General features: G+C 45.5%; 3 protein-coding genes across 3 annotated transcripts in view; 2 read left to right on the forward strand and 1 right to left on the reverse strand.

Moving 5' to 3' along the window:
• Positions 1 to 5605, forward strand: part of LOC120027037 (retinoic acid receptor alpha-A-like) — a 150797-nt gene extending 145192 nt beyond the window's left edge. The window contains exons 6-8 of the mRNA XM_038971881.1: positions 2863 to 3067; positions 5036 to 5194; positions 5355 to 5605. Of these exons, the coding sequence (XP_038827809.1) occupies positions 2863 to 3067; positions 5036 to 5194; positions 5355 to 5605 (615 nt within the window). The remainder of the gene's footprint in view (positions 1 to 2862; positions 3068 to 5035; positions 5195 to 5354) is intronic.
• Positions 5606 to 10392: 4787 nt separating this feature from the next.
• Positions 10393 to 20734, reverse strand: LOC120026988 (DNA topoisomerase 2-beta-like). The gene is made up of 17 exons (XM_038971819.1): positions 20618 to 20734; positions 19122 to 19270; positions 18655 to 18886; positions 18128 to 18262; positions 17685 to 17885; positions 17110 to 17305; positions 16466 to 16557; positions 16197 to 16352; positions 15840 to 15923; positions 15365 to 15562; positions 14887 to 15052; positions 14465 to 14626; positions 12969 to 13256; positions 12690 to 12779; positions 11632 to 11769; positions 11384 to 11484; positions 10393 to 11268 (listed from the first exon to the last, which is right to left on the reverse strand). Exons 1-17 carry the CDS (start codon positions 20699 to 20701, stop codon positions 11077 to 11079), a joined length of 2664 nt encoding a protein of 887 aa, XP_038827747.1. The 5' UTR covers positions 20702 to 20734; the 3' UTR covers positions 10393 to 11076.
• Positions 20735 to 21548: 814 nt separating this feature from the next.
• Positions 21549 to 25240, forward strand: part of LOC120027038 (retinoic acid receptor beta-like) — a 5378-nt gene continuing 1686 nt past the window's right edge. The window contains exons 1-2 of the mRNA XM_038971882.1: positions 21549 to 21599; positions 22269 to 22473. Of these exons, the coding sequence (XP_038827810.1) occupies positions 21549 to 21599; positions 22269 to 22473 (256 nt within the window). The remainder of the gene's footprint in view (positions 21600 to 22268; positions 22474 to 25240) is intronic.

The raw sequence follows: 25240 nt of genomic DNA on the forward strand, positions 1-25240 counted from the left end.
CCGTCTTACTGTCCCTCTCTCCTCTCCTCCGTCTTACTGTCCCTCTCTCGTCTCCTCCCCCTGAATGTCCCTCTCTCCTCTCCTCCACCTGACTGTCCCTCTCTCCTCTCCTCCGTCTTACTGTCCTCTCTCCTCTCCTCCCTCTTACTGTTCCTCCCCCCTCTCCTCCGTCTTAATGTCCCTCTCTCCTCTCCTCCATCTTACTGTCCCTCTTTCCGCTCCTCCCCCTGACTGTCCCTCTCTCCTCTCCTCCCCCTGACTGTCCCCCTCTCCTCCGTCTTACTGTCCCTCTCTCCTCTCCTCCGTCTTACTGTTCCCCTCTCCTCCCTCTTACTGTTCCTCTCTCCTCTCCTCCGTCTTACTGTCCCTCTCTCCTCTCCTCCGTCTTAATGTCCCTCTTTCCTCTCCTCCCTCTTACTGTCCCTCTTTCCGCTCCTCCCTCTGACTGTCCCTCTCTCCTCTCCTCCGTCTTACTGTCCCTCTTTCCTCTCCTCCGTCTTAATGTCCCTCTCTCCTCTCCTCCCTCTTACTGTCCCTCTTTCCGCTCCTCCCCCTGACTGTCCCTCTCTCCTCTCCTCCGTCTTACTGTCCCTCTCTCCTCTCCTCCGTCTTACTGTCCCTCTCTCCTCCCTCTTACTGTTCCTCTCTCCTCTCCTCCGTCTTACTGTCCCTCTCTCCTCTCCTCCGTCTTACTGTTCCTCTCTCCTCTCCTCCGTCTTACTGTCCCTCTCTCCGCTCCTCCCCCTGACTGTCCCTCTCTCCTTTCCTCCGTCTTACTGTCCCTCTCTCCTCTCCTCCGTCTTACTGTCCCTCTCTCCTCTCCTCTCCTCCGTCTTACTGTCCCTCTCTCCTCTCCTCCGTCTTACTGTCCCTCTCTCCGCTCCTCCCCCTGACTGTCCCTCTATTCCTCTCCTCCGTCTTACTGTCCCTCTCTCCTCTCCTCCGTCTTACTGTTCCTCTCTTCTCTCCTCCGTCTTACTGTCCCTCTCTCCGCTCCTCCCCCTGACTGTCCCTCTCTCCTCTCCTCCGTCTTACTGTCCCTCTCTCCTCTCCTCCGTCTTACTGTCCCTCTCTCCTCTCCTCCGTCTTACTGTCCCTCTCTCCTCTCCTCCGTCTTACTGTTCCTCTCTCCTCTCCTCCGTCCAACTGTCCCTCTCTCCTCTCCTCCGTCTTACTGTCCCTCTCTCCTCTCCTCCGTCTTACTGTCCCTCTCTCCTCTCCTCCCTCTTACTGTTCCTCTCTCCTCTCCTCCGTCTTACTGTCCCTCTCTCCTCTCCTCCGTCTTACTGTTCCTCTCTCCTCTCCTCTGTCTTACTGTCCCTCTCTCGTCTCCTCCCCCTGACTGTCCCTCTCTCCTCTCCTCCGTCTTACTGTCCCTCTTTCCTCTCCTGCGTCTTACTGTCCCTCTCTCCTCTCCTCCCCCTGACTGTCCCTCTCTCCTCTCCTCCGTCTTAATGTCCCTCTCTCCTCTCCTCCCCCTGACTGTCCCTCTCTCCTCTCCTCCGTCTTACTGTTCCTCTCTCCTCTCCTCCGTCTTACTGTTCCTCTCTCCGCTCCTCCCCCTGACTGTCCCTCTCTCCTCTCCTCCCCCTGACTGTTCCTCTCTCCTCTCCTCCCTCTTACTGTCCCTCTCTCCTCTCCTCCGTCTTACTGTCCCTCTCTCCTCTCCTCCGTCTTACTGTTCCTCTCTCCTCTCCTCCGTCTTACTGTCCCTCTCTCCGCTCCTCCCCCTGACTGTTCCTCTCTCCTCTCCTCTGTCTTACTGTCCCTCTCTCCTCTCCTCCGTCTTACTGTTCCTCTCTCCTCTCCTCCGTCTTACTGTCCCTCTCTCCGCTCCTCCCCCTGACTGTCCCTCTCTCCTCACTTCCCTCTTACTGTCCCTCTCTCCGCTCCTCCCCCTGACTGTCCCTCTCTCAGGGTTGGGGGAGTAACGGATTACATGTAAGGGATTACAAAAAACGGTAACTGTAATCCATTATGTTACCAGCTAAAATATTGTAATCATATTACAGATACTTTTGAAAACTAGATGATTACTTCAAGGATTACTTACAAATCTAAATGTGTATTTGAACCCAATAATGGTTGAATTCAATAAATTTAAGCTGCCTATCAATAATTGTTTTGGACAGCCAATGAAAAATGCGCTCCTGCAACATCTGCATAATGCAGATCCCAGCCTATGGAATGAAAGTGAAGCTTTTATTGCTCAATCTAATACATGCTGGGAAAAAATCCATAGGCCTAATGGACACATGTTCAAACTTGCACACTTTGGATAGACTTAACGGGGCAATCTGTAGTTGCTACATCCATTTTTGACATATAAAGTATATATATTAATGTAAAGATATAATTTAATCATATTATTATATGTAGTAGAAAGTGATGGGTTAGAAGAAGCCTACATAACCAACCCATAAAGTAAAATTTAACATCCATATATGGTCAGCTATGTAAACTTTAACATTGATTTATCCTGCAATAGATGTTGTTCAATTGGTAACATACATTATTGTCTTCTTCTAATGCCTCTTAAGGGGAAAGTTATCTAAAAGTAACTGAATGTAATCAGATTACATGACTGAGTTTGGGTAATCCAAAAGTTACATTACTGATTACAATTATAGACAGGTAACTAGTAACTGTAACGGATTACATTTAGATTGTAACCTACCCAACCGTGCCCTCTCTCCTCTTCTCCCCCTCAATGCCCCTCTCTCCTCCCCCTCACTGTCCCTCTCTCTTCCCCCTCACTGTCCCTCTCTCCTCCCCCTCACTGTCCCTATCCTCTCCTCTGTCAGATAATGTGTGTGTATACGTAATGTATAATTTTCTCCTCTCCTGTCCCCTGTCATTTAGATTTTGCGTATCTGTACGCGGTACACTCCGGATCAGGACACCATGACGTTCTCAGACGGGCTGACCCTGAACCGGACCCAGATGCACAACGCAGGCTTCGGCCCGCTCACTGACCTGGTGTTCACTTTCGCCCACCAGCTGCTGCCCATGGAGATGGACGACACAGAGACAGGCCTGCTCAGCGCCATCTGCCTCATCTCTGGAGGTACACTACACTTTCTGCACTTTCTTTGAAGGATGCATATATTCGTTAAGCATCTGTCATTAGTGACATTAGTGTTGAATAGTATGTCACAAGAGATGAAATGTCTAAATTAAAGTCTGAATTTTGTGACACAGAGACGACAGGCCACCTCAGTCCCATCTGGGGGGGTAAGAAGGTGACTGTCATCTCCAGAGGCGGGCACCACAGTGGGGTGTACATACCCAGCGGGCACCAGACCGGGGTGCAAGGAGAGAGGGAGGGGGGAGCAAGGAGAGAGAGAGAGCTGGGCAAGGAGAGAGATTGGTCGGTGCCAGAGACCGAGAGATGGTGATTTAAGAAGTAGTAAAAGTTTCCCAGTCTAAGGTTGAAAGGTGCCTTTGGGGCAGATGTGAAGCTTGGACAAGTCATTAGAAAGGCAGTACAACTCTGAATGGACACTTCTGATACAGACTTACACAGACAGACTCAAAGTCTGGAATCAGGTCATCCACAGGTCCATCTCTGTGAGACAGGGTGTGTGTGTTGGACTGTTCCCACAGGAGATGAGTCTGTTCTGTTCAGCCTGTTTCAGCACAAAACACCCAGGCACTAGTTCTCCCTCAGCTGGGACATGGCAGGCAGACATTAAAACACACACACACATTGAGCTCTACATTTTTCCATAATGCAGTTACAAACATGCGCAAACAGACTCTCTGACACACGCTCCTCCCAAGGCAGCTACTGTTCCCCAGGCACCTCTCTGACACACGCTCCTCCCAAGGCAGCTACTGTTCCCCAGGCACCTCTCTGACACACGCTCCTCCCAAGGCAGCTACTGTTCCCCAGGCACCTCTCTGACACACGCTCCTCCCAAGGCAGCTACTGTTCCCCAGGCACCTCTCTGACACACGCTCCTCCCAAGGCAGCTACTGTTCCCCAGGCACCTCTCTGACACACGCTCCTCCCAAGGCAGCTACTGTTCCCCAGGCACCTCTCTGACACACGCTCCTCCCAAGGCAGCTACTGTTCCCCAGGCACCTCTCTGACACACGCTCCTCCCAAGGCAGCTACTGTTCCCCAGGCACCTCTCTGACACACGCTCCTCCCAAGGCAGCTACTGTTCCCCAGGCACCGATGACGTGGATGTGGATTAAGGCAGCCCTCCGCACCTCTCTGATTCAGAGGGGTTGGGTTAAATGTGGAAGACACATTTCAGTTGAATGTATTCAGTTGTACAACTGACTAGGTATCCCCCTTTCCCCCTGCTCTGACTCTGAAGTCTGTGACTGCGTAAGTTTCCATTCCAATGTGTGAATCCCCAGAGCCTTGACATATATTACATGCTGTTGCATAATCCACAGAGGAAATAACTAAACACTCTCCACTGCTGTGAGTCTCTCAGTAATGTGACTCTGTGACTGGGAGGCAGGCCGTTCCCACAGCAGGAGCCTGTTCTCTCAACGCACTCACACACTGACCACTTATGGATTGAATTGGTACTGCAAGCATTACAAGGGACAATGTGACAAATAGAAGGTGGTAAGATGATCATATAGGGCTACTGTCTCTTGAGAACTAAGCGGTATATAATAAAAAGACGTTGGTTGAATTGTATATATTTTTCCTACACCATAAGCCCTTTTAATGTTCAATGGAAACCGTTCAAGTTGGATTACTTCTAACCGAGTTAGAATTCAGGCAACTCCCCCGTTTCTAGACATTTACAGCACATCTCCTTTAATGCCAACTATAGCAGAGTGCAAGCTGATGGGGTGTATGGCCTGGTAAAGGCCTAGCGTTTCCCTACTGTATGACTCTGGGATGTGTCTTTCTAACTCGTTGGTCCTACATAGCCTATGTACAAAGAAGATGCTTCATGAATTTGAAATTGATCTGTGTGACTCTCTCTCACTCAATCTGTCTCTCTTGCTCTCACTCTCTCGCTCTCACTCACTATCTCTCTCCCTCAATCTGTCTCTCTCACAGACCGTCAGGACCTGGAGGAACCCTCTAAGGTCGACCAGCTCCAGGAGCCTCTACTGGAAGCTCTGAAGATCTACGTGAGGAAGAGGAGGCCTAGCAAGCCACACATGTTCCCCAAGACCCTGATGAAGATCACTGACCTCCGCAGCATCAGCGCCAAAGGTACAGACATCACAGAGACTAATACACTAATAAAACTGAGTAGAAATGAGCACACTATAGATTCAATAGCAGTTCAGTAGGAAACCTTTGTACACAGATGCCCTATAACATCATTTTGCACTACGTTTGTTTTGCAATATGTCCTTTCCTCTCCCTCCAGGTGCGGAGCGGGTCATTTCGCTGAAGATGGAGATCCCTGGCTCCATGCCTCCTCTGATCCAGGAGATGCTGGAGAACTCAGAGGGCCAAGACGGCCAGAGCAGCACCGAGGGCGAGGACGGCAGCAGCCCCAAGAAGGGAATCCCTAAGGGGGGTAAACCCTGCCCTGTGTCCACTGACAGTGACCCAGATGCTTCAGACAGTGACGGGCCCATAGCGGCCCCCAAGGAGGAGGAGGAAGAGGACCCCTAGGTCCCCGTGGAACTCAGGGGCCTCTCAGACTGACACTCTCTCTCGCTGACATTCCTTTGCAAAAAAAAAAACAACTGAAAATAGGTCAACCGCATAGTGGACCCCTCCTTCTCCCCTCTCCTCTCCTCCTCCCCTCAGGCCGTTGGTCCCTTAGCGAACCACCACCACCTTTGCTTGTTCTTATGTTATCCTTTACGTTTATTTTTTCCTTCTCTCTCTTTATCGCTTTATTTTCCCTTAAAAAAGGACCAGTGGTTGGTTTGTGTATAATTCTACATTTATTGAGCTCTTATTTTGGCGTTGTGTCTCGGGGACTAGGGTGTGATTGGTTGAGTTGGGTTTGACCTCGCCCGGCCACGCCCACTTACTTGTTGTACACAAAGGTCATAGGTCATCCTCCTCAGGTCTCCTGTATAAATTCATCCCTGCATGATGGACTCGACAAGTTTAATACGTAGTTTTAATCTTTCTTTCTCTCCCTCTGTCTCTCTCTCTCTGTCTCTCTCCCTCTCTCTTTCTCTCTCCCTCTCTCTGTCTCTCCCCCTATGTGTCTCCCTCTCTCTGTCTCTCTCCCTCTCTCTCTCTCTCCCTATGTCTCTCCCTCTCTCTGTCTCTCCCTCTCTCTCCCTGTCTCTATCTCTGTCTCACATTGTTGGAATACATTGTATATACCATTGTATGGTTAGAAATCTGTCTGTTTCTATGATGAATTTTGTGGTGCTTTTTCCATTGTCTTAAATATTATTGTTTGATGCGAAACAGTACATACATGACAAGGTTCAAAGGGGGGCTAAAATGTAAAGTCCTTTACAAAAACAGTTATATAGACTGTTCTTGCATATAGACAGTATGGAAGACTAATACTTTATATTTGTTCCTCTATTTAAAGCTGTTTTTTGTTTTGTCTTTTATAACTCATTATGTTGACGTCTCCATCAGTGTACATTACATCACCATAAAGCCAGAGTGCTAGAGGTTTCTCTCCCGTGTCAGTGGCTGCATCTCTTCAGCCGCTTCCACAGACTGTAGAGGCCATAGATATACAATGACTAGATTGAATCTAGATAGACAGATCCAATCTGGTAATAGTTTATCACAGATAACAGGCTGTAATGTAATGTACAGGGCTTCTGAGGCTAAAAGGCTTCTGAGATTTTATCATTAAATGACATTCCCAGAGAGAAACCAAGCAGTCTTAACAAGTGAAATCTCTGGATAAAGATAAGGGTTAAGCGACTCTCATTGACAAAGACTTTCCTTAACCCAAGCTTGCGCCACTGAGAAATGTAGATGTTTTTTTATTTTTATGAATTTGGTTATACATTTGAAGTTTCCTTGCAATTCTCTTGAACATTCTCCACCATCTGTGCAGTTAAATCCATTCTTATTACAGTGTTAAACTGTAAATTACTTCTCTGATGCAGATTCAATCTAGTAATTGTACATTAATGGCTGTCAGCAACTACAAGCGTCTGTGCAACACAAAATGAACATTGTTCTGGGCCAGGATTACAAGGAGTCCTGTAGGCCCAGAATCACTACCTACCCCTTCTTACATACTTGCATACATAAGTGTCTTGTTTTGGAAGGAAACCACGGGGACATTGCAATCGTTAAAATACATATTCATGACCTAACCGCTCGGCCGGGAAGATTGTACACTAGACTCTAGTAGCCACTGCGCATTCTTAGTTCTAGTCCTACAGAGTGACTGACCGTTGCCTTGCTCCTCCACAAGTCCTGTGCAAAACTACAGTGATGCAAAGGAGATTCTTTACACATGACCCTTAACCCCTGAGACGTGCAGTAATTATAGATAGACAAGCTCGGGTAGCCTTCATTTGGGTTGCAACATCACAGAATGTTCAGATATAAATATATTATGTAAACATGCGCTTCTCTATCATGTAGAATAGGGAATCATGTCAGCTCTAAAACAAGAATATATTTTCCTGAACGTTGCATCTCCTGAACCCAACCCTGCTTTGTGTTTTGGACGGCAGATCCACTAGACAGCTCTTTTTCTCAGGGATGAGGAACGATGTCCCATATCGGCCGCCGACGCAACAGCCGTTCTGATCTTATAAATATATTCTTAGTAAAGCTGTTTTTCTTTAGAGCCTAAGGGCTAGATTTAGTCCATAGCACTGAAGATCTGCGGTATACCGCGATTAAAATGTGAAGGCAATGTTCCCACGTTGGCGGAGACTGCATTCACGGTAAACGCTGCATATGTCTGCTCAATCGGAAATTACACTGTTCTTCAGCTCTACGGATTGGATCTAACTCTAAATCACAGATTAGAATTTGGACACTATTTATAAAGTTAATAGCCTAGAATCCACACTGAATATTCACTGTTGTGAAGTGAAACAGAGTCATATTCAGTGTGGAAGCCAGGCTATAGACAATATCATTTATTCAGATGGTGACCAGTTACTCAACTAGCACAAAGGCAATACTTCTCATAGTACTTATATAAAACTTGAACGTGAATTATATGTAGCCGACATAATGTTAAGGGTGATGGTAATAAACAGTTTTCTTTATCATTCTTAAGGGTAATAATAATTAGGCATAAACTGTTATGGGTGATTATTGAGTCACTCATCTCAGAGGTATAAAGAAAAGAAGGGAATAGATGACCACTGTAGTCAGTCAGCTAGAACCAGGGTTGGGGTCAATTCCTGTTGGATTATTTCAGTTTGCTTCCTGAATAGACATGGAATTGACCCAAACCCTGGCTAGAACCTTTCAGAAACATCTCACACATAACCATCTCCTCTCCTCCATATCAACACCACATGTAATACATACATATCTTAAGGGGAAAACAAAACTGTCTCCGTTGTACCATGTTTGAATGTGAATATGCCGTCCAGGCGTTACATAGGAATGATATGCAGTGTTAAAGGAATACTTACTTCAAAACAGCGTTTTGTCAAATTCATTGCATCTCATTGTATGTATGACAAAAAATCAAATGCTCTCTTTCCCTCTAAGGGAGAGAGGGATGTAGGGGAAAACAATCCTGGTGGCTCATCACAAGAGCAGTGTGGGTGAATCTCAATAGCCTTCCCTACATTCCTCTCCCTTGATGCCACGTCTCCTTCTCAAAACGCATTGGAGGAAAGGGTGCAGAACCTCAGACCTTCTCCAATGTGTTGTTGAGGTGACGAATCAAGGAAAGACTTCTGAAATTTACCCTGAGTGTCTTTGAAGTTGGAAAACTTATTTCACAGCTGAAGAATGTCTACATCCATCTCCCTAGTGACCTGAGCGCCACCTACAGGCACCAGGTGACACAGCAGGGAACTCAATCCATTCCACAATGCCGAATTTACATTGGTTTCTGTTGAATGTTGTACCGATGTAACTGTTAATATTTACTACTACTATCTCACTGCAGACTTGTTCATGTATTAGATGGTGTGTGTGTGGTGTGCTTTATGTCTCAACTAATGGCAGCTTTAGGCTATCTGACCTCTCAGAGCTTCATCTCATAGCCAGCCCCTCTTGGGTAGCAGCTGCTCACCCCCACATCATTCAGTACCTGAGCATGGGTTCACAATAAGGTTGCAAAATTCCAGAAACCTTCCCCAAATTCCTTTTTTTTGGGAGGGGGGGGATCATGGTCGGAGGATTTTCGTAATCAGGAGGTAATAAGCTAAAGGAATTTCCAACGTGGAATTCTTCAATTTGTGAAAAGTTTCCGGAATTTCGAAACCCTAGTTACCCCGATGTCATCGCTGATCAAACAACAGAGCTGCTTTCCCTTCTTCAGTTGGAATGCCAAGCAGCTGTCACTAAATCAATCAACTGACAGAAATTTGGTTAAGTCAATAACGGAATAAGACACAATACGCGTTCCGGAAGGGGGCAACGTACTGAACATTGCAGATAGAAATACACTGAATAGATCTGGCATGACGATTCCATACTCTACAAGTCAGTGGTGTCTGTTCTATGCAACGTATTTCTATATGAATGTTCCACCGCGGTGCCCTACTGAAGGTGGCCCATTATCCAACTATCCAGTAGAAGCATGACTGTGAACCTCAAAAAAATGTACCTTCGAAAGCAACTTTTTTGTTATGCCTGTTCAAAAAGTGTCAATGTTCAAAAGTTCAACATTTTACAAATAATGTATATGATTGCCTTTTTCTCCCCATCGGTATCATTGTCATCATATGCAGTGTTGTATAGTTAGCGTTATTATGAAGAGACATGATCAAATTATGGTTGAGTTTTTCTTAACTTTGTCTTACTGGAGGGTGGGCAGGGCAGCAGGGAGTTGTCATGGTGATTATACATTTACCCAGAACCTCCTGCTGGCCTGGTGGGAAGAGAAAGCTGGAAGTCCTCATAAGGAGCTTTACGGTGAGCTTCTATCTTGTTTTCAATATTGTCTGTTTGTATATTAACAATGCTTTATATGTTCATATACTGTTTAACTTTACCATGAAATGCCCTGGCAAAGTAATAAAAATATATTTATTTTAAAATACATAACGTGTGAACGTGTTATAACCCGAATATTTAGATTTACTGTAACCTCGAAGCCTTGTGTGTGTGTGTGTGTGTGTGTGTGTGTGTGTGTGTGTGTGTGTGTGTGTGTGTGTGTGTGTGTGTGTGTGTGTGTGTGTGTGTGTGTGTGTGTGTGTGTGTGTGTGTGTGTGTGTGTGTGTGTGTGTGTGTGTGTGTGTCGTGTTCCTACAGTTCTGCTCTGCAGGAAATAGAGTGAAGTCAATTAAGAAAATCTTACAGAAAACCCAACAGCCTGAGAATAATTTACATTTCATTGTTTACTTCCAAGTTCATGTTCAAAAAGGTACATAGTCTCTTTTTTACTTTTTAAACAGTTAAAATGTGCTGAAGCACCGCGTTCCTAACTTCTAAAAGCTGCTTAGGACAAATACAGAACATTTCCATGGTAATAATAATAATTTAAAAAACAAAATTGTTTTGTATGTATAATAAAAAGTGTAAAACACCTACACAGTAGAAAGCATTAAACATCACCATTAAAATTAAGGGGGGGGGGGTGTACAAAAGTCTTGTGGACACAGCACAGGGGTATTTCAACCAGTGTGTGTCTGGTCCTGGTTGAATACTTCAAAACTAAATTCTTCCTTCCTACGTTGAAATAATCACATGATATTTAAACATGACTGGATATTTATACAACCACTGCCTACACCTATCCCACCTCTCAGATGATTTCTTCTAGAAAGTGAAGGAAGGATGCATGTTAAAATTACTCAAGCGGTGTGTGTGCAAATGGCTGTTTAAAAACCCATCCTTCCTGATTTCATCAAGGTGATCACAGATCATAATTGATTGGATAGGTGACAGCATGGGGTACCAACCAATTACTTTCCCTAGTCCAACCAATGAAGATCTGTGATTACTTCAAGGGAGGGAGGAAGCATTGGAACAGAACAGAGCCTGTGTGGGAGGGATTCCATGGTCTAGTCGAACATGTCGTACTGATCGTCGTCTGACCCTGACGCTGACTCAGCAAAGTACTTCACTTCCTTCTTGGCACTGCTTCTGCACGGTCGGTCTTGGGATGCCGTGCCGGATTGGCTGAAACGGTTGGAGTGTACATCATCATCATCTGACATGGGGGGTGGGGTCACGGCTGCTTTCTTTGACGGTTTCTACACAGGGAGAAGACGAGAAGACTAAGTATCTTGTTGTATGGAAGTCTTCGATTTTTTTGTATCTTCTAATATCCTATATGATTCAATGACACACACAGACACACTCTCTTACTCTGCTGGTAGGGGCTTTGGATGTTTTCCCAGGAGTCTTCTTGGGACTGAAATCATCCTCTTCAGATTCAGACTGCTTCCTCTTCCTCCCTCCGCCTTTACCTACACAGGTAAGGAAAAACACATCCAGGTTACACTCGGTTCACACCCTTTTATAGTCAGTTTACACTTGTCAATCTTTTATATTCATAGATAAATAGAGGTTAAGCTTACTGACTCTCCACTGGTCATTGTGAGGTAAGCCTGTACCTTTGAGGGGTGTTGCAGGCTTCTTGGAGCCGGTATCTGAGTCGGAGTCCCAAACGGACGTGTCCAACTTCTGTTTTGGTGGCTCTTTGGGTACTGGTGCTTTCCTGGGTTTGGGAGCTGCATCCGAAGGCTTCTTCACTGTTGTGGGTAACAGAGAGTGAGCCAATCAATAATAACAAGGATCTCAGCAAGACACCATGTCTGCGTCTAAAAAGGCACCCTATTCCCTATATAGTACACTTTATTCAGCAGCAGCAACATTATCAGTATCTTTTTAATCCTCCTTGGTAGTGAGATTTGTAAGAGGGATTCCTGGCATATCTGGCATTACTCATCTCATTTGTATATACTGTATTCTATACTATTCTAACTGTATCTCTGTCCGTTCCACTCTGACATCGCTCGTCCATATGTATATAGTCTTAATTCATTCCTACTTAGATGTGTGTGTATTGGGTATATGTTGGGTAATTTGTTAGATATTACTGCACTGTCGGAGTTGGAAGCACAAGCATTTTGCTACACCCGCAATAACATCTGCTAATCACGTGCATGTGACCAATAAAAATGTGATTTGATTTGAGATTTACATTAGTGTTCCCTCTAGCGGCAGATGTGGGTGTTACCAAAGTCAGAAATTGTAATGTAATAGCGGTCATACAACATCATACAAATTGGAGGATGTATAGTATCATACGTGTTGGAGGACGTATAATATTATACGTCTTGCTCTGAGACCAGGCTGCTTGTTGTGTCATAATGTCAAAGGAAAGGAGAATTTTGCCTAGAAAGTCATGAGAATTAGGTTAAGGTTAGGAAAAAGGTCCGGGGGAAGGTTAACTAAATTGCTAGTTGTCTCCGACGCAACTCGAACACGCAACCTCTCGATCGCGGTATACGCCCACCCATCCTCCCTGACAAACCTTCCCTATTGTTCTGTCTTAAGTAAACAGCCCATTATTTAATTTGAAATGTAAGAAGTACTTAATGAAGGTACACAAATGTACGTCTGTTTAATGTGGCCAGGCTGTAGATACATATTTGGCTCTGTGTGTTACCTTTCTTAGCTGGGACAGGTTTGTCGAAGGCAGAGCTGCTGGAGTATGAGAAGGCCTTGTCTTCCTCGTCACTGTCCAACTTCAGATCGTCTGGAAGAGAAGAGTAACAGACATTAACCCTCAGATGAACGCAGGGACTAGGAGCTTATGTACAGACAAAGTCCTTTTTCATAGACAAACACACAAGACAGGAAATAAAAACAAGAAATATACATCTAAACTTTTACTAAAGAAAGTACAAGACAAGGCAAACATGCTGAGCTTGCTGTGTGAACTCACCACTGTCATTGCTCTTTTCAGAGGAGCAGGCTGATTTGGAGGAGGAGAATATACTCTCTGGTTCCTTCTTCTTCTTTGCTGGTGAGACGGTGGTGGTGGTCTGTTTGGGCTGTGGGAAGATATCTTCATCATCATTGCTGTGGTCGTTGTATCGGTCTTTAGTTTCGGAGGAGGCAGTGAAGTCGTCTTTGCAGGGCCGGGCTGGCAAGGATGCAGCATCATCATCATCCTCTTCCTCTCCTCCATCCTCTTCCTCACTGAAGTCAAATGTGTACTTGGGCTTGGCCGCTGAGGAACAGACAAAGTTCATTATAAATGTGGGTGTGTTTTGAATCACATGTTGTAGTTTGATTGATTTGTAATGATTTCTGAAAGGCAGCATGTCCTAATACCCCACTACTAGTGATAAGGAAGAGCTACAGAGTTCAAAGTGTGAGTCAAATCAGTGTTTTGAGAGCTGAGAACCGTAGAATAACCTCTCCTATTGCATATGGATTGCGTCACGCTGCTGTCAGACTTCAGGCTCATCAAGCCAGGGAGAACCAGACTTTCAGACTTTCAAAGAGCTGATGGAGTTTGAAGTTATAGTCACCCCAGGTGACAGACAGCATAGTGTGTAGAATGACAATGAGGAAAAACTATTATGTTAGAATTAGCAAGGCCAGAGAGTTTTCTGACCACGTGACCTGCAAAGGGAAAGGATCACTGCCGTTACATTGCTTTCTAACCAAGGAGCGTGAACTTGGGTAGAGAGGATATCCATCAACACTTGGAGGACAAATGGAATTAAATAAAAAAGCGTCTTTATTGCAAAAAGTAGAACCAAGGCGTTTGGTCTTTCGGGTTTTTACAGAAATAAGAATGAGGCTCTTAAACGTTTCAAAATGGCCTCAAGGACCAATCACAAAGAATATGCAATTAAAAACATGATAAGTTGATGATTGGTTAAAACAGTTGGGAAAAAACAACCAATCGACTACGTGACTGGACCAGGAAAAACTCTAGGCCAAGTTAATCTCTCGTAGACAGATCTACGTAAACATAACTGGTACAGTACAATCTGTCGTGAAGGAATGGGACGAGCAGCAGTAGTTTCGGTGTCATTACTGGCATCTTTCCAATTTCGGAAGGGGAGGTGACATTCGGCCTGTAACTTGCAAAGTGAGAGAGAGAGCTACTTGTTCCGCTTCTGTTCCTCGTTCTAGCATCTCTTCAGCTCTTCTCTTAATAGGTATAGACCCAGAACTTAAATCGAGCAGCTGACCAATTACGCAAGACTTTAGTTCTGGGTTAACCGAGATTAGGGCCCAGTTAACTACTGTTAACTGCTGTGATCAGGAAGAATGCCTGTCCCTAGTTCTAACAGGACAGTGAACACGACGAAAACACCCCAAAACAGAGTGAAAAAGGAAGCTACTGTCTGAACTTATCCAACAAAAACCACTCTGTTTTAATGGTGTGTCCTAATGAACACAACCCAGTAGGTAAGTGGTTACCTGAGGCCCGTTGTGACTTGGTGTCTCGGGGGATGACAACAGGTTCACTGTCCTCCAGGTCGCTTTCTGATTTGGACTCGTCCTCCGACCAGGGGTTACGCTTCTTCACCTTCTTACCAGACGATCCTTTTGGTGTGGGGGGTTTCCTGGCTCTGGGAGTACCTGATATAGAGAACATTTATTCATTCAGATTTCAGGTCTTTTATTTAATAGCCATGAAGTGTGATTAAAAGAAATGAGTGCCAAAGTTTCCTCTAGTGGTAGCACTTCTGAGTCCCAACTACGAATTGCCCCAAGAGGTGGGGATACAATCCTTGGGTCCACCACCTACCTGTCTATCCCTCTCATCTGTCTCCCCCAATTCATGACTGAAGCCCAAAAAGATGACAGACACATGAAAGGAGAATGGAACATCTGCTGACCTGGCTCCTTCTTCTCCTGCTTGACCCGGGGGGCCTTGGGCTTGGCTGGGGTTGGGGCTGGTGTATTAGAGGAGGAGTTGAGGGAGTTCTCCCCTGTTCCCCCGTCTGACCCCAGCACTCCCATCTCATCATCAAACTCCAGCTTCATCAACAGGTCCGCATCACCCTGAGAGGCCAACACACACACACACACACACACACACACACACACACACACACACACACACACACACACACACACACACACACACACACACACACACACACACACACACACATCATGTGTAATGCCTGAAAACACACAGAGACCAATGCAAACAATGCTGAGCTATGACGGAGGTATACAGTTGAACTAAGCTCATACGGCACTGGGTATAAATCATCATCTTCAATGGTTGGAATTGTCTAGAAACATTACAGACTGGACCTTTAATAATGAAGCATAGAGAGGATCCATCTCAAATATGACATGTTTTACCTTCTTCTTCTTGGTCATCTTCTTGGAGGCGTCAGTCTTCATGGCCTGTGTGATGGTGGGTACAACCCTGCGGCCGTACGGCGAGGGCAACGTTTCCTCCAGGTGGAGTTTCTTCACCTTGGGCTTGCCCACCTTGCCCTTCACCAGCTTGGTACCTTTACCTGCACTCATGTCTGCCTGCTCCTGGGCCTCGATTTTCTGTCACATGCACAGGGAGAGAATACACCTCAGTCACTTTTTGTAAATGGTCGAAGTCACTTGTACTGAGGTGATGGTTTATAGTGAAAGGAGATAAAAGCCAAACATTTACGAATAGATCTGCCGTCAGTAAAGCCTGGAGAAAGAACTCTTGAGATTACCCGACTTCTCCCCAACAAAAGCAGTCTCGCACAAGTAGGTATAAATGACAGTAGTCCCTTCTTAAGCAGTGACTCAGATGAGTGACTCTGCTGCACGTAGTGCTGGTACCACTCACATCCAGTTCTTCAATGAAGACAGCCAGGTCTTCCTTCCACAGATCCTCAGGAGACTTCCTCTGCAGCTCATTCAACTGTCCGTTCTGTTGAACAACTCAGTTGATGAAAGACATGGTGCTAGTAACACAGAGCGTGTGGGTTCATTTCCCTCTGAGATCACATACACATATTAAAAAAGTACTGATATTCACACACTATGCTCCAAGAACAAAACACACACAACTGTTCAAAGAGACACTCAGCCCTTGACTACTTGTGTAATGTTGCTGCAAATGAATAGCCCTTTGGGGACGATAAAGATCTATTGAATAGAATTGCAAGTCTTTGACAGTCAGGCTTCCTCTCTGAGTCAGTACCTTGCTGTCTCTCTGTCGGAGCAGCTCGTCCACCTTCTCCTTGGACAGGCACCACAGAGGCATGTTGAGGATGTAGTTGAAGTTTGGTCCCGACAACGACACAGAGTCCACAGAGCCGTCACTGTCATTACCGTCACGATCGTCCTCCTCCAGAGCCTATAGCGAGAGACCAGGAACATGTCCAATCAGAATACAGGGTGTTGAAGCGTCAAGCGGTCTCAGCCAGTCACAGGGCTGAATGGTGGACAGTGGCAGGATGCTAACAGTACCTTTTCCTGTGCTTTGGTCCATGCTGCCACGGGGTCCGACTCAAAGCCGTTCTGCACCATCATCCTGATCAGATCCCTCTTAGACTTGTTCTCTATAGACAAACAACATTAATATAGCACTACTCTAGTACCAAATTGCCAATTGAAATAAATATTGAGGGAGAGACAGAGGGAGAGGCAGAGACAGAGGGAGAGGCAGAGGGAGAGACAGAGGGAGAGACAGAGGGAGAGGGAGAGACAGAAGGAGAGACAGAAGGAGAGGGAGAGACAGAAAGGGAGAGACAGAGGGAGAGACAGAGGGAGAGGCAGAGGGAGAGACAGAGGGAGAGGCAGAGGGAGAGGCAGAGGCAGAGGCAGAGGCAGAGGGAGAGACAGAGGGAGAGACAGAGGGAGAGACAGAGGGAGAGACAGAGGGAGAGACAGAGGGAGAGGGAGAGGCAGAGACAGAGGGAGAGGCAGAGACAGAGGGAGAGGCAGAGGGAGAGTCAGAGGGAGAGGCAGAGGGAGAGGCAGAGGGAGAGGCAGAGGGAGAGACAGAGGGAGAGGGAGAGACAGAGGGAGAGACAGAGGGAGAGGCAGAGGGAGAGACAGAGGGAGAGGCAGAGGGAGAGACAGAGGGAGAGAGATGCAGGTAAAATTCTCACCGATTGTGATCTTTCCTTCGATCTTCTCCAGTACAAATCGTGCCTGATTGGACAGTTTGGAAGCCTCCGCCCCCAGGCTCCCCACTAGCCAATCCTTCCTCAGCTTGTAGTAGTGCAACCGCAGCTCAAAGAACTCCTTGAGAATGTCCTGGACCGAGTCATACCTCTTCAGACAGCCCATGTGGTCAAACAACACCTGAGGGGAGAACAACTACTTTAGATAGTTCTCCTTTCCAAAACAGGTTAAAAACCATGAAACACCTCAAAATGGTTTTCCCTTTTTAGATCATAGACTCATTCCAAAGAATCCCGTCATCTGGACAGATGTGATTCCTATAATAGGAGAGCACTTCATCCAAAGAGGTGTGTATAATGAATAAACAGTGGGAGTCAATACAGCTATAAGTTCAACTCAAATACAGGGTCATATTCATTAGGGTAAACCGATTTGCTACGGATAATGAAACCCAGGCATTTATTATTGAAGAAGCTCAGGTAGTTTCTCCCTGTTTCAGTCCGTTTTCTTCTGTTTGGTGCCAAGTGAATAGGACCCAGATTTGAGGAGGGGTACTAACCATGGAGTTGCAGGTGAGGCTGGACTGTAGCTTGAAGACTTTGTGTAGTCCAGCAGCCTCGGCCTGGGCCAGCTTCTCCTCTGACATGCGGACCACAAACTTGACGGTTTGGTCCGTGTGGTACTCCTTATAGTCATTAATCAGAGCTGGAGTCTTCTCTGTCCCCTGGAGCATGGGCTCTAGTACCGACTCTTTGTAGGCCTGGAGGGAGAGAGGAGAGAGGAGGGGAGAGAGAGAGAAGAGTGAGAGAGGAGGGGGGAGGAGAGAGAGAGAAAGAAGGGCAGGAGGAGAGAGAGAACAGAGTCCATTACAAGAACTAACAAACACAACATCGCAGCATAGAAACAAAGGTTCAACATCTCCTTCATTCATTCCGTCAAAGCAGCTAGACGACCAGAAGTGCTGGACAGGTGTGATATATCCTGTCCTTAGCAATAGTGTACCTGTGTCCAGGTGCGAACGGGCAGCTCAGTGATCTCAATGGTGTTCTTGTCCAGGACAGAGATCTCTCCACTGACCATGTACTGGTTCTGACCCAACTCATGGATCACGCCTTTAAAGTTCTTATAGCTGGGCAGCTGGGAAAGGAGAGACATAGGAATATTCAGTCATTATGATAAATGACTTACTCATAACATGATTAACACAAATCTTGATTATCGTTCCCAGCGGTGGACCTGCTGAAGTTCTGGATAACCAACAGCAGACACAGAAAGTTGGTGGTTTATCCAGTTCTATCAAAAATTGTTTTAAGATCCCAAATGACAATTGATTTAGCTCAAGGTTTTAATGTATAATGGTATCAATCTACAAAAATATTAATCGGAGTTGATATGCTTTAAGCAATAAAATCCTAAAACCAAATGGACAATAGCGCTGCTTGTGTGTCCACAACAAATTTCCCCCCTGGGACAATAAAGTTGATCTTATCTTATGTAATGAAATACGTTTGAAAGTTGTAAATGTTCACCATGGGCAGAGGGTCCTGCATGTTGAGCATGCGGTACAGGTTGTTGACTATCTCTCTGTGGTCGTAGTTGGGGATCTTGCAGGCCCAGCCCGTCCCGATGCCCTCGGCCCCGTTCACCAGCACCAGAGGGAGGATGGGGATGTACCACTCTGGCTCCACCTTCTGGTTGTCATCGAACAGGAACTTCAGCAGGCTGGAGTCCATCGCTGGGAACAACATCTTGGCCAGGGGACTGAGGAAGTGACATTACTTCATAATAAATACATTTTTAAAGCATTTTGAGTTTTAATGTGTTTTATGAAAGGTGATGTATAAACAAAGTTTACATGAAATGTATCATTAACCTTTTTTTAAATCAAGCAGGTATGACTGCACTTCAGGATGGCACAATGGCCCATACAAATCATTCAACAAGTAGACCAATCAAATAGCTAGCACAAATCTGTTTTGACCCTCGGAGGCATTACCTGAGCATGGTGAAGATGTAACGGGGGCTGGCAGCATCCTTGCCCCCGTTTATGCGGGTACCAAACTGACCCAGCGGCTGCAGGATGTTGACGTTGTTGCTGCCCACAAAGTTCTGGGCCAAGTTCACAATCGTCATCAACAGGGATTGCTGATCACACACATACAGAGGAACACATGTCAAAACAGTGTTGTTGTGGGAAACACAAAGTCTCTTCAGACAGTATTGATTTAAAGTGGAAGATAGCTCTCTAAGTATATTTCATCAGTGGTGTAAAGTACTTAAGTAAATATACTTTAAAGTACTACTTATGTAGTTTTTTGGGGTATCTGTACTTTACTTTAATATTAATATATTTTGACAACTTTTACTTCACTACATTCCTAAAGAACATCATTTACTTTTTACACCATACATTTTCCCTGACATCTAAAAGTACTCGTTACATTTAGAATTTTTAGCAGGAGAGGAAAAGGGTCCAATTTCACACAATTATCAAGAGAAAATCCCTCATCAACCCTACTGCCTCCAATGATTAATGTCTGAGTGTTGGAGCGTGCCCAAGGCTTTCCGTAAATAAATAAAAAACAAGAAAATGGTGCCATCTGGTTTGCTTAATATAAGGAATTTGAAATGATTTGTACTTTAAATAATTTACTTTAGATACTTAAGTATATTTTAGCAATTACATTTACTTTTGATACTTAAGTATATTTCAAACCAAATACTTTTAGATTTTTACTCAAGTAGTATTTTACTGGGTCACTCACTTTTACTTGAGTCATTTTCTATTAAGGTATCTTTACTTTTACTCAAGTATGACAATTGGGTACTTTTCCACCACTTTATTTCATATAGATCAGTAAGTATATTTCATATAGATCAGTAAGTATATTTCCTATAGCTCAGTAAGTATATTTCCTATAGCTCAGTAAGTATATTTCCTATAGCTCAGTAAGTACATTTCATATATCTCAGTAAGTATATTTCCTATAGCTCAGTAAGTATATTTCCTATAGCTCAGTAAGTATATTTCATATAGCTCAGTAAGTATATTTCCTATAGCTCAGTAAGTATATTTCCTATAGCTCAGTAAGTATATTTCATATAGCTCAGTAAGTATATTTCCTATAGCTCAGTAAGTATATTTCCTATAGCTCAGTAAGTATATTTCCTATAGCTCAGTAAGTATATTTCCTATAGCTCAGTAAGTATATTTCATATATCTCAGTAAGTATATTTCATATAGCTCAGTAAGTATATTTCATATAGCTCAGTAAGTATATTTCATATAGCTCAGTAAGTATATTTCCTATATCTCAGTAAGTATATTTCATATAGCTCAGTAAGTATATTTCATATAGCTCAGTAAGTATATTTCATATAGCTCAGTAAGTATATTTCATATAGCTCAGTAAGTATATTTCATATAGCTCAGTAAGTATATTTCCTATAGCTCAGTAAGTATATTTCATATATCTCAGTAAGTTTACGGACCTCTCCGTGATGGTAGGCAGACATCTCTGCTACTGAACCAGCCAGCTGAGCCACCTTCACCTCCCTCTTATCATTCCTCTTCATACAGGTGAACAGCACTTTCCTCTGGCCTGGCTTCAGACCTGCACACATGACATCATCAAAAGGGCACCACACCACACATCTCTTCAAAGGGGATCACAAGTGGACCGCATGAGGAATAGGTGTTGCAACAAACAGCTAATGGGGATTCAAATAAACAAATGATACACGTCATCAATAGGGGACCACATCACACACAAACAATGCATCAAGAGGACAGTGAAGAACTCTGTTAAAAACAAGTTTCCAGGCTTCTCAGTTCCCTTATTACTGACTGTCCCTCTCTCCTCTCCTCCCCCTGACTGTTCCTCTCTCCTCTCCTCCCTCTTACTGTCCCTCTCTCCTCTCCTCCGTCTTACTGTCCCTCTCTCCTCTCCTCCGTCTTACTGTTCCTCTCTCCTCTCCTCCGTCTTACTGTCCCTCTCTCCGCTCCTCCCCCTGACTGTTCCTCTCTCCTCTCCTCTGTCTTACTGTCCCTCTCTCCTCTCCTCCGTCTTACTGTTCCTCTCTCCTCTCCTCCGTCTTACTGTCCCTCTCTCCGCTCCTCCCCCTGACTGTCCCTCTCTCCTCACTTCCCTCTTACTGTCCCTCTCTCCGCTCCTCCCCCTGACTGTCCCTCTCTCAGGGTTGGGGGAGTAACGGATTACATGTAAGGGATTACAAAAAACGGTAACTGTAATCCATTATGTTACCAGCTAAAATATTGTAATCATATTACAGATACTTTTGAAAACTAGATGATTACTTCAAGGATTACTTACAAATCTAAATGTGTATTTGAACCCAATAATGGTTGAATTCAATAAATTTAAGCTGCCTATCAATAATTGTTTTGGACAGCCAATGAAAAATGCGCTCCTGCAACATCTGCATAATGCAGATCCCAGCCTATGGAATGAAAGTGAAGCTTTTATTGCTCAATCTAATACATGCTGGGAAAAAATCCATAGGCCTAATGGACACATGTTCAAACTTGCACACTTTGGATAGACTTAACGGGGCAATCTGTAGTTGCTACATCCATTTTTGACATATAAAGTATATATATTAATGTAAAGATATAATTTAATCATATTATTATATGTAGTAGAAAGTGATGGGTTAGAAGAAGCCTACATAACCAACCCATAAAGTAAAATTTAACATCCATATATGGTCAGCTATGTAAACTTTAACATTGATTTATCCTGCAATAGATGTTGTTCAATTGGTAACATACATTATTGTCTTCTTCTAATGCCTCTTAAGGGGAAAGTTATCTAAAAGTAACTGAATGTAATCAGATTACATGACTGAGTTTGGGTAATCCAAAAGTTACATTACTGATTACAATTATAGACAGGTAACTAGTAACTGTAACGGATTACATTTAGATTGTAACCTACCCAACCGTGCCCTCTCTCCTCTTCTCCCCCTCAATGCCCCTCTCTCCTCCCCCTCACTGTCCCTCTCTCTTCCCCCTCACTGTCCCTCTCTCCTCCCCCTCACTGTCCCTATCCTCTCCTCTGTCAGATAATGTGTGTGTATACGTAATGTATAATTTTCTCCTCTCCTGTCCCCTGTCATTTAGATTTTGCGTATCTGTACGCGGTACACTCCGGATCAGGACACCATGACGTTCTCAGACGGGCTGACCCTGAACCGGACCCAGATGCACAACGCAGGCTTCGGCCCGCTCACTGACCTGGTGTTCACTTTCGCCCACCAGCTGCTGCCCATGGAGATGGACGACACAGAGACAGGCCTGCTCAGCGCCATCTGCCTCATCTCTGGAGGTACACTACACTTTCTGCACTTTCTTTGAAGGATGCATATATTCGTTAAGCATCTGTCATTAGTGACATTAGTGTTGAATAGTATGTCACAAGAGATGAAATGTCTAAATTAAAGTCTGAATTTTGTGACACAGAGACGACAGGCCACCTCAGTCCCATCTGGGGGGGTAAGAAGGTGACTGTCATCTCCAGAGGCGGGCACCACAGTGGGGTGTACATACCCAGCGGGCACCAGACCGGGGTGCAAGGAGAGAGGGAGGGGGGAGCAAGGAGAGAGAGAGAGCTGGGCAAGGAGAGAGATTGGTCGGTGCCAGAGACCGAGAGATGGTGATTTAAGAAGTAGTAAAAGTTTCCCAGTCTAAGGTTGAAAGGTGCCTTTGGGGCAGATGTGAAGCTTGGACAAGTCATTAGAAAGGCAGTACAACTCTGAATGGACACTTCTGATACAGACTTACACAGACAGACTCAAAGTCTGGAATCAGGTCATCCACAGGTCCATCTCTGTGAGACAGGGTGTGTGTGTTGGACTGTTCCCACAGGAGATGAGTCTGTTCTGTTCAGCCTGTTTCAGCACAAAACACCCAGGCACTAGTTCTCCCTCAGCTGGGACATGGCAGGCAGACATTAAAACACACACACACATTGAGCTCTACATTTTTCCATAATGCAGTTACAAACATGCGCAAACAGACTCTCTGACACACGCTCCTCCCAAGGCAGCTACTGTTCCCCAGGCACCTCTCTGACACACGCTCCTCCCAAGGCAGCTACTGTTCCCCAGGCACCTCTCTGACACACGCTCCTCCCAAGGCAGCTACTGTTCCCCAGGCACCTCTCTGACACACGCTCCTCCCAAGGCAGCTACTGTTCCCCAGGCACCTCTCTGACACACGCTCCTCCCAAGGCAGCTACTGTTCCCCAGGCACCTCTCTGACACACGCTCCTCCCAAGGCAGCTACTGTTCCCCAGGCACCTCTCTGACACACGCTCCTCCCAAGGCAGCTACTGTTCCCCAGGCACCTCTCTGACACACGCTCCTCCCAAGGCAGCTACTGTTCCCCAGGCAGCTCTCTGAGGAGGAGGAGAGAGAGGGGAGAAGGAGGGGTCCACTATGCGGTTGACTATTTCAGTTGTTTTTTTTTTGCAAAGGAATGTCAGCGAGAGAGGTGTCAGTCCTGAGAGGCCCCTGAGTTCCACGGGGAACCTAGGGGTCCTCTTCTCCTCCTCCTTGGGGCGCTATGGGCCCGTCACTGTCTGAAGCATCTGGGTCAAGGGTCAGGGACACAGGAGGGTTTACCCCCCTTAGGGATTCCCTTCTTGGCTCTGCCGTCCTCGCCCTCGGTGCTGTCTGGCCGTCTTGGCCCTCTGAGTTCTCCAGCATCTCCTGGATCAGAGGAGGCATGGAGCCAAGGGATCTCCATCTTCAGCGAAATGACCCCCTCAGCACTGGGGGAGAGGAAAGGACATATTGCAAACAAACGTAGTGCAAAATGATGTTATAGGGCATCTGTGTACAAAGGTTCCTACTGAAAAACTGCTATTGAATCTATAGTGGCTCATTTCTACTCAGTTTTATTAGTGTATTAGTCTCTGTGATGTCTGTACCTTTGGCGCTGATGCTGCGGAGGTCAGTGATCTTCATCAGGTCTTGGGGAACATGTGTGGCTTGCCTAGGCCTCCTCTTCCTCACGTAGATCTTCAGAGCTTCCAGTAGAGGCTCCTGGAGCTGGTCGACCTTAGAGGGTTCCTCCAGGTCCTGACGGTCCGTGACGAGAGACAGATTGAGGGAGAGGAGATAGTGAGTGAGAGCGAGAGAGTGAGAGCAAGAGGAGACAGATGAGTGAGAGAGAGTCAAACAGATCAATTTCAAATTCATGAAGCATCTTCTTTGACATAGGCTATGTAGGACCAACGAGTTAGAAAGACACATCCAGAGTCATACAGTAGGGAAAACGCTAGGCCTTTACCAGGCCATACCACCCCATCAGCTTGCACTCTGCTATAGTTGGCATTAAGGAGATGTGCTGTAAATGTCTAGAAACGGGGGAGTTGCCTGAATTCTAACTCGGTTAGAGTAATCCAACTTGAACGGTCCATTGAACATTAAAAGGGCTTATGGTGTAGGAAAAATATATACAATTCAACCAACGTCTTTTTATTATATACCGCTTAGTTCTCAAGAGACAGTAGCCAATGATCATTTACACCTTCTATTTGTCACATTGTCCCTTGTAATGCTTGCAGTACCAATTCAATCCATAAGTGGTCAGTGTGTGAGTGCGGTGAGAGAACAGGCTGCTGCTGGGAACGGCCTGCCTCCCAGTCACAGAGTACATTACTGAGAGACTCACAGCAGTGGAGAGTGTTTATTATTTCCTCTCGTGGATTATGCAACAGCATGTAATATATGTAAAGCTCGGGGAAGGAATGGGGAATCTAGGGAACCAATCTAACATTGGAATGGAAACTTACGCAGTCACAGACTTCAGAGTCAGAGCAGGGGAAAGGGGGAACCTAGTCAGTTGTACAACTGAATACATTCAAATGAAATGTGTCTTCCACATTTAACCCAACCCCCATGAATCAGAGAGGTGCGGAGGCTGCCTTAAATCCACATCCACGCCATCGGGCCCTGGGAAACAGGAGCTGCCTGGGAGGAAGCGTGTGTCAGAGAGGTGCCTGGGGAACAGTAGCTGGCTGGGGGAGGAGAGTCGTGTCAGAGAGGTGCTGGGGAACAGTAGCTGCCTGGGAGGAGCGTGTGTTCAGA

The sequence above is a fragment of the Salvelinus namaycush genome, chromosome 32 (assembly GCF_016432855.1).
Source record: "Salvelinus namaycush isolate Seneca chromosome 32, SaNama_1.0, whole genome shotgun sequence".
Classification (NCBI taxonomy): Eukaryota; Metazoa; Chordata; class Actinopteri; order Salmoniformes; family Salmonidae; genus Salvelinus; species Salvelinus namaycush.